This window comes from Choristoneura fumiferana, chromosome 28 (assembly GCF_025370935.1).
Source record: "Choristoneura fumiferana chromosome 28, NRCan_CFum_1, whole genome shotgun sequence".
NCBI classification, from domain to species: domain Eukaryota; kingdom Metazoa; phylum Arthropoda; class Insecta; order Lepidoptera; family Tortricidae; genus Choristoneura; species Choristoneura fumiferana.
This window is the reverse complement of record NC_133499.1, coordinates 3,915,271-3,924,727: the sequence shown is the minus strand read 5'-3', so window position 1 is coordinate 3,924,727 and position 9,457 is coordinate 3,915,271. Positions and strand designations below refer to the sequence as shown.

The 9,457-nt window shown below is 38.5% G+C and overlaps 2 protein-coding genes across 2 annotated transcripts in view; one reads left to right on the top strand and one right to left on the bottom strand.

Moving 5' to 3' along the window:
* On the bottom strand, positions 1 to 3,157 carry LOC141443900 (uncharacterized). Its single transcript, XM_074109275.1, has 4 exons — positions 2,798 to 3,157; positions 1,280 to 1,406; positions 825 to 866; positions 1 to 165 (listed from the first exon to the last, which is right to left on the bottom strand). The coding sequence occupies exons 1-4, from the start codon at positions 2,933 to 2,935 to the stop codon at positions 128 to 130; spliced, it is 345 nt and encodes a 114-aa protein (XP_073965376.1). The 5' UTR covers positions 2,936 to 3,157; the 3' UTR covers positions 1 to 127.
* A 1,920-nt stretch (positions 3,158 to 5,077) lies between these two features.
* emp (epithelial membrane protein) overlaps positions 5,078 to 9,457 on the top strand; it is a gene marked incomplete in the record, with an annotated part of 90,690 nt that continues 86,310 nt past the window's right edge. The window contains 1 exon segment of the mRNA XM_074109197.1: positions 5,078 to 5,261.

Below are 9,457 nucleotides of genomic sequence, written 5' to 3'. Positions count from 1 at the left end.
TCAAATCCATTTGTCAGATTGACTTGTGGTTTGTGGATATGTAAATCTGAATACAATGCAAAAATCTACTAGTTACAAAAAAAACGTGTTGTAATACAAATTTAAAATGAAATCTGACTCAATTTGATTATAATAAAAAAATCTTACCAGACAGATCGTCGTCCTCTGCAAAAAAACATAATAAAGTTTAGTTGTAAGTTAATATACTAGGTACATCTTATAGGAAAGAAGTCTTGACAGGACATCAACACCCATTCTAGACCAATTTTGCATAAACACTCCTTCATGTCAACAAAGAATAAGATTATATAATTTTAAACCCTTTTTTTCCGTACATAATATTACATTAAACATTATTCAGCATTATTTGGGGCCAAATTATTTCTTTATTTAATAAGGTCCTGGCGCTTCGCCGGCCGCTACCCCGGCGCGCTCGCTTCGCTCGCTCAGCTCGCGCGTTGTGTTCGCAATAGTGCCTAACACTTCTCGCTTCGCTTGTCGTTGTATCTAATTTTTCACCCATTTCTTATTGTAGTATTAGCATTAAACTTTCCAACTATGCGTAGAGAAGTCCAAAATCCTTGAATATTATTTTTTAATGTGGCAATAATTAAATGTTTTTTTTTAAGTCAAAATCAAAATATCTTGATTCAATTTAAGCTATATAACAAGCACTTATGAAAATCAAAAAATCTACCACCGGTTCTGAAAAACCTCTGTTGAGAAGAATCTGGCAAGAAGCTCAATGAGGTATATATTTTTAAACAGATTTATAACAGTACGTAGATAGTACGGAACCCTATATAAAAACTGTTAAAACTCACCCAAGTATTCTGGTTCCATTTTGACATTGCTCAGCAGTTCATCTGAAAATAAATAATGGATGTTTGAGATAAATAACTGGCCAGTTAAAAAAAAAAAGACTTCTAAATAAGAAAGTTTCTAGCCTTGCTGTAGATCGAAGGTTCATGTCAGACAAAATATTCTTTGTATCGAAAAGTATGAGACTATGCCCGCTAGCACGTTTCGTAACCAACCGTCGCCGTCGCGTGTCATGTATGCGCTTGACATTCCGTTTGACACTCCGTCTGACACGCTCCTATTACGGTCATGGTACGACACGGACTAATGTGTAGAGACCTTAAACTGGAAAACATGTTAATAACCAAAGCTCGGATAGGGAGAGCTGTTTTAGTTGGCATAACATTGTCACAACCTGTATAAACGCTCTTAACAAACTAATTCAATAAATTATTTTACAGTAGTTCTTTAAACATACTTTTGCAGTACTCCTCAAACTTGGTTTCGCAGTCCAGCACCATCTTTTTGAATGCGCTTGCGCCGCGCAGCTTCGATATGCAAGCGTCGCATATTGAGAAACTGGCATTGGCTGGAGGAGGCTTTATCTGTAACATTTGATGATCTGATGACTTACCTATCACATACATAAACATTTTTTTATCTAATACAAACATGGTCCTTGGTAATACTAGAGGACCCGGCAGACATTGTCCTGCCTGAAAAAACACTACAATATAACCTAACCAACGAAAAGTTGGAAAACCCCCGACATAGCCACTTCAAAGTTCAATATCATAAAAACGGCTGAACCGATTTTGATAAAACATGTCTAAGAACCATCGCTACAAAACCTGCATTCAAATAAAAAAAACCACATTCAAATTGGTTCACCCGTTTAAGAGCTACGGTTCTAGAAACATACTCACAACTGTGGTATATATAAAACCCCTCTTTTTGCATCAGGGGTTAAAAATTATGATGACCAACCAAACACAGCCAACAACCGCGCCATCTAGCGGGTCCAATAGCGTTTTCAAACCATCAACCAACCTTATTTTGCCATATCCATTATTTAAGTGAATATTTTTCTAGGCAAATAACTTGTTGTGTGTGGGGTGGGGATGTGGTCATAACTGACAGTTACGAAACCCATGAACATTTAGAGTGGGAAAGTACACGTCCATAGAAACTGACAGGAGCTTCTATGGGCGTGCGTGTACACGATAAACAGGGTCGGTATTTCCATCCCGGTATTATCCGAGCTGGGAAAGATTGTCACCCTTCTTTGGCAAATGTATGGGATGTCAACATGACATTAGTAGCTCAAATGTTCCACCCTGGAACGTGATTCAGCTTTTTTAACTGCTGCAAGATGGTTGGATTGTGGACAGAGGGCACAGGGGGGCCACTACGACATTCGAAAATCGAAGTTCATTTTGTGCCACCCCTCTCACTCTCGTTCACCTGTCTGAGAGCTTGATGCCACAGACAAACAGAAAGACAGGCAGACAAACAAAACAGAACAGAACAGACAGACATTGGTGTTAAACAGATGCTTCAGGGGTGCATTTTAGGCTGTGGCTGCACTGAGGCGGTGATGAGCGGAGCGGAGAGGAGATGTGTAGGGTTTGACCAATCATATTAGTTGAATCCACATCAAACTCAAACTCACAACATTTATTGACAAGAAAAACACACTACATCACAACAAAAACACAGTAAAAACATGAATAGGAGAAGAGAGGAAAATAAAGAGACATTGTGCTGTAGTGTGATGCCAAAAGGACTCAGCTCAGCACATCTTGTCTCCACCTCATTATCATCAGATGCGTAGGGATTGGTTGATCCTTACACATCTCTCTGCTCTGCTCGTCTCCGCCTCAGTTGAGCCGCAGCCTTATGTCTGAGTTTTATGCTTATATAGCGGACTGTCAGCGCCTGTGATAAGTATACAGTTGATTCTCAAATTGATTGTTACATGTAATGAGATACTTACATTAACGCCCAGTGTTTCAATCAGCAAATTGAGATAATTTTCCACGGAATTATCAACTATATATTCATTAAGATTTTTGAATATTCCATCCACATGACAGCAACGACACAGAGCTTCCAAATTCCATATTTCAGCCATTTTTCATACAAAACTAAAACAACGAACTTGAAAAAACTCAACCAACCCAACACTGGCACAAAAACGTGTCGAACTAAATACTAGAATATGGGATGAATTAAGGTTCTCTAGGCCGCTAACTTGCGGCCCCAGCAAGTTTGATTGCTCCATAATAATCCATAATAATTATGATTCAATTGTATTTGTAAGAGTAAATAAAAATGAATATTACGTCTTATTAGATTAGACAGATGAATGACAGTGACAGTCTGACAGCCAGCTCTGAAGGGCTACTATGAAACTCGAAATTCGTACCGTACCGTCCCTCTCGCTCTCGTATTAAATAGTATATGTGTCAGAGGAACCGCACGACACGAACTTCGAGTTTCAAGTCTCATAGTAGCCCTGCTGCTCAGCTCCCGTCCACCATTTTAATTATGCGAGGCAAAGGCATTTGGGCCGTAGAGCCTTTGTCAATAAATATCAATAAATAATTATCATCGCACAATTGACACCATTAACCGACTCCCAAACCATCCCAAACTAAGCAAAGCTTGTACTATGGTATGGGTAATTTTATTGTGAGGCGTATCTTATTCTTTTGATATTATCTTTATTCGCAATTTACTTTCAAAAACATCATAATCAATTTGCATAAGGCATCAATAATACAATATTTTAACTAAAATGCTTGTAACGTGCGAACGTTGAATAGCGATACCAGCGGCATCACGTGTCGAGTAGAAGACAACTGAGACAACTGAAACGAAAAATCACATTTGTTTCTCTACCTGTCTTTACAAAGCTGAGGTTTGAGTCTCACTAATGGTCACTTGCTGTTGTGTGCACGCTTATAAAAATAAGAGTGTGGTATCTTTGCTATGGTTGTAGATTTAAACGATTTTGCTTGCCGAGTCTTATATCTAATTATTCTCATTAACTGTTGAGAGGAAAGCTCTAAAAGAAAAACTAATCCTACACGCGTTTAAAAAATGAAATGTAATGTTTTAAGTTGAGCTTAATGCATGGGTATGCCAGAATTTTTTATCTGACTTTACTAGTTCTGCTATTCATAACTAGATGGCGCTAAAAGTCACTTTATTGACATCGCGTAACATTTTTGGTAACTAAATTCACAATAGATAGTGGTAGAACTCAATAAGGGCTTTCCTTTTTTGTGTCACTAGATGGCGCACTATTGCGTGATGTTTTTAAGTATGGCTTTTAAAGTCTGTTATTACGGGCGTGAAAACAAAGTTTAGATTATAATCATATTTAATACACCTTAAAACCGTACCATAAAAATATCGAGCATGCCACAGTGTTGCATAGTCCCCGTTTTGTTCGGAAAAAAGGAAGGACAAAGGTTTCCGAAATACAAAACTGTCTCAAAACACACACATTCATTGTCCCGGAACGGATATTTGCCATAATTAATTTCAGATATTGCAAAATATTCACAAAATTATTCTAATTATAAGTAAACCCGCGTAGCTCATCCAAAAAACTATGAAATTTGACATTTCGGAGACCTCACGCTACACTAGCGCCTCTAGTGGCGAATTCATACGCGATAGCCCTCATTGAAACCTTGCTATTTTGCGACTACACTTGCTGGCTACTATATTGTCCATGCGGCAACTGTCATCATCATCATCATCGTGACCTACTAATCCATACAACGTTATTTAGGAAGCTGATTAGAAAAAGTTATTTTATTCAATAACGGAGGGTAAAAATAAGTTTTAAGTATTACTTCCCTGCTAGAAATTTCAACCGCATGAAAGTGGTATAAGACCACAGTGGCGCCAACTACAGTTAATTAACTAAATGATTGTGGTAATTAACTTAAGTCATGACCTACTTTTCTATTCATTTGCTTCCTCAGCAATTATCATTTAAACAAACGCACAAACTAATTTACCTCGACAATAATATCTCAATTTAACTAAGGAACCATCTGTGTTTGAAATCATTAAGAACTATTTTGTATTCCATGCATTGCTTCCAACTACCATAAATACAAAACAAACGTAAACACATAATCGAAGTATACCAGACTTTAACACGAAGGTTTTAAGGCACTAGGTTCGTTTAACGGGACACTTTAAAACTTTGTTCTGTTTTTAACACACTGCAAGATTGGAAAGTGGTCAAGCAAGCAGTTAGTAAAGCGGTGTGTACCGCGACGCACGCCTTCCGATAAAAAACCTAACCCGAAAAAAAAAAACTGTCAAACCACCTGTCAAAATTCACAGTGTAAAAATAAATAGTGATTGTGTGTGTTGTGATAAATTTTAACGACCCCTTGTGGTTTGAAATATACGTTACAACCCACGATACAGAGGTGAGTTTGAGCGGCATTTAAACTGTTTCCTTTAGCTAGTCCTTATGCTAAGTACTAGTTTGTTCAACCTTGTTTTTAATGGGTTCTTAAGCAACTAACTGGACTGTCGGGCTCAATATATATTAAGCAATATTACTTATGAATATTTATGAGCGGTTTTGGATGCAAGGGCAGCGCATTTCGAGGACATTCTTTGCTAAAAAATACCCCCGAAAGTAGGAAAGTGTCGACGTATCAATATGTTTTGGAATTGTAGCTTCGTTTTTTGACGATAGCCGTTAAGTTTGAAAATACGAAAAACTCTTAGAAATGAGGATAAATGCTACTAATATTATAAATGCGAAAGTGAGCATGTTTGTTTGTTTTTTACGCTTTCACGCTTAACGTACTCAATCGACCATGATGAAATTCGGCATGGAGATAGTTTGACACACTGAGAAGGAAATAGGATAGTTGTTATCCCACAAAATGTTATAGTTCCCGCGGGCGATAAACGAATTATTTGCGGACGAAGTCGCGGGCAACAGCTGGTATTAAAACATAGAATTCCAAGAAATATACATACAAACAAATATACACATAAACTTCGATTGTAATGTCACACATTAAATTCCGAGAAACTCATAGGTGCAATGCCGGGTTCGAACCCACGATCCTCTGCTTGAGAGGTTGCCTGCTGATGCCACGGTTTCATTCGGTTTCGATACAATTTAGCGACCCTAAAAAAATGAGCCTATTCATTTTCTTAACGGATCGGTAACGCAGCCATATAATTCTTACGTGATGGGTGTCCATGGTGATTCTGATTGCTTTTTTTCAAGTGACCTGCTCGATACCTTTCTTATAAACTAAAAATAACCTAACCATAAAAAAAAACATTTTTAATACAAGCTTTTTTTGCTGACAGTAGTTTTTGTTGACTGTACTTGCATTGTCACCCAAACTACATTTGCCTACCAAATTTCAAGTCGATGCTATTAACCGTTGAAGAGTTCCGTCCTGCGGAGACAATCCTGGCTGGACTACCAGGACGTCACTACTACATTATTGTATTGTCACGCGAGTTACATAAGTATTCCAAATTTCAAGTCAATCTGACTACTGGAAGTTGGTCAAATTTAACTTGCTAGATTTGATTACAGACAGACAGACAGACAACGGGACAGGTGAAACTAAATAAAAGCTTGTAAAAAATAAAAGGAGAAAAGATTGTTTCATTGTTTGTAATGGAAATATATAATTCAATGGTTCAGATTCTATGAATTAGAAATATCCTCGACATTATCATTTGGAAGTTCAATATAATTAAAAAACCGGCCAAGAGCGTGTCGGACGCGCCCGAAAGAGGGTTCCGTAGCCATTACGAAAAAATTAAGTAATTTCGTCTTTTTTACGGAATCTTCCAAGTATTCCAAGGTATATTTTATACCTTAGGCTGCTATTTACTCTAGATTTTAGAGGGGGGGGAGACGCTTGATTTTCTTGAAAATTTGCACTTTAAAGTTGAATATTTCGCAAACAAATCAATGAACTGAAAAATCGTCTTAGCAAACCCCTAATTTTTAAAAGACCTATCCAACGATAGGTACCCCCCACTATAAGATGGGATGGGAAAAAAAAATCACCCCACTTTACGCCTATGAGAGGTACTACCCTAAAGAATTAAAAAAAATGATTTTTTTATTGAAACCATTTTGTCGGCATAGTTTACATAGGTATATATCCGTGCAAAATTACAGCTTTCTAGCATTGATAGTCCATGAGCAAAGCCGCGGACGGACAGACTGACAGACAGACAGACATGGCGAAACTAAAAAATGACGCGCTTTTTATCAAACAATAGCCTAGAACACTGCAAGAAACTTACTTGCCGAGCTGTTTCCACTAGAGATGCGCTTTTGACCCACTTCCAGCGGTCAGATTGACTTAAATTTTGCTAACTTATATAAATCTGGTGACTATACAATAATCTGGCAGTGACATCCTGATAATCCGGCCAGGATCGTCTTCGCAGGACGGAACTCGTCCATGGCTGGTGGTATAGGCTTGAAATTTGGTACGGAAATGTAGTTTAGATGACAATGCAAGTACAATACACAAAAAGTACAGCCAGTAAATATTATCTGGCTTAAGATTAGGGTTGCCAGATACATGCATTTCATTTCCGGGACAATTCGGGTTACAATTGGGACAGTAGTTAAATATCAACACGGGCACAAAACCAACTATTTTCTTCAAATTGAAAAAATCGTTACTCTTACGTTGGTCGATTTAAAAAAGTGAGCCCAGATTTTGTCATTTGGCAAGTCTTTTGGAAGGACCTCAAAACAGTTCTCAGGCATGTGCATTCTGAATACAGGCCGGCAATGTTAACCGCAGCTTCAATTTTTAATATGGAAGGCAATACTGCTCTCGTAGTCGAAATAAATAAATAAAAATATAAATGTATTTATTTATCAACTCACAAAGGACCACATTAGATACATTTTCACAAAAGTTTTTTTCCGGGATCCGGGAAATTAAAGTGTAATTCCTGGACACGGGACAAGACACGTAATTCCGGGACAATCCCGGTTGTCCCGGCCATCTGGCAACCCTACTTAAGATTGAGGTTTGACAGGTTGGTTTAGAGGTCGATCTCAAAAATCTCGGTACATAGAATATGCCACGAGAGTTTGAAGTGAATGATTACACACACAGTTATAAATATGAAGAGCTGATTGCACGATTGGACAAAAGGAGAATGAATGAAATGAATGAGTAAATGTCAAAATCTCGCTGCCATTACATGACATGTTCCTGTCTTGCTTGACCTCAACTATGGTGGCACTACCTACATCTAAGTATCTTATTTCACTTGTTAAGCTTGTATTGAGGCCGCGAATACGCGCGAGGTACGAATTACAAAGACAATAGCGTTAAAGATAGAAAGTTAAAAAGCATTTTTGTTCAACATAATTAGGTACCTAAGTTGGTTAGTATGTACAACTTGCCTACATGTATCTGGTAGCTTTATACAGCGTGTCTCTACTCTGCGGACAAAGATATTAGAACGTGTTGATTAGGTTATTGGCAACCTATGTACGGTCAACATCATAATTATCATCATCATCACGTCAGCCGAAAGACGTCCACTGCTGGACATAGGCCTCCCCCAAGGCTCTCCACTCAGACCGGTCTTGTGCTTTTCGGATCCACCGCGATCCCGCGATCTTAACCAGGTCGTCGCTCGATCTTGTTGGAGGCGTACCGACAGCTCGTCTCCCGGTCCGCGGACGCCATTCGAGTACCTTATGACCCCATCGGCCATCAGTCCTGCGAACAATGTGCCCCGCCTACTGCCACTTCAGTTTCGCAATTCTTCGGGCTATGTCGGTAACCTTATTCTACTGCGGGTATCATCATTTCTGTTTCTATCCCGCAGAGAAACCCCGAGCATAGCCCTCTCCATAGCCCTCTGAGTGACTTTGAGCTTCCTCATGAGGCCCATCGTTAGCGCCCACGTCATAATTATAAGTGATCACTTTTGTACCTTGTCATTTTAACGACATGTTTGAAAAGCCATACGAAATTGTTTACCGTCTGAAAGCGACAAGGTACAAAAGTGATCACTTGACGTTGACTTTAAAAGCCTCATAATAAACGCCACAGTATTAACTCTTTTCCAGGCTTAGTGCAGAAACCACATAAAATGTACAGTCGAACCATTTGATTCCTGACCCACCGTAGAACGTTCTCGCAATAAGTGTCATAATAAATCCCTTGTGAAGCAATGCGATCCATGTCATTATGACTTTTTCTACAAAAAGGTTCCATAGCAATTTTAGACCCTACTAAATATACAATATAGTACAAAATCATTTGATTTCGTTATAAATATTATTCGTTTTCGATTTATTTTGTGGTAGCACATCTATATTCGCGGGGCCTAGGAAGGGTTAACGGAGAAATGACAGATTTTCGATTTTATATTTCGGAAGAGCCTGTATCGAGATAATACAATATACACACACACATACGCAGAAACATCCCTGTATTCCAAAATGGGGTAGGTAGAGCACACGAAACGTTACCGCTTCTGAGCCACTTTTAGCAATTTTAAGTTTTAAGTTTGATAAAATACGGTACAATAGTGACAGGTTGCTACTTAGCCAATCGCCTACGGTATACCTACCTTAACCTATATTCTCAGTCGC

What these genes read in the sequence shown, in the direction of transcription:
- LOC141443900 (XM_074109275.1), bottom strand. Translation starts at nt 2,935, where the DNA reads ATGGCTGAAATATGGAATTTGGAAGCTCTGTGTCGTTGCTGTCATGTG. An exon ending in GTTTGAGGAGTACTGCAAAA is followed by an intron (nt 867 to 1,279) that starts GTATGTTTAAAG and finishes ATTTATTTTCAG; the next exon opens with ATGAACTGCTGAGCAATGTC. An exon ending in AATGGAACCAGAATACTTGG is followed by an intron (nt 166 to 824) that starts GTGAGTTTTAAC and finishes GTTTTTTTGCAG; the next exon opens with AGGACGACGATCTGTCTGGT.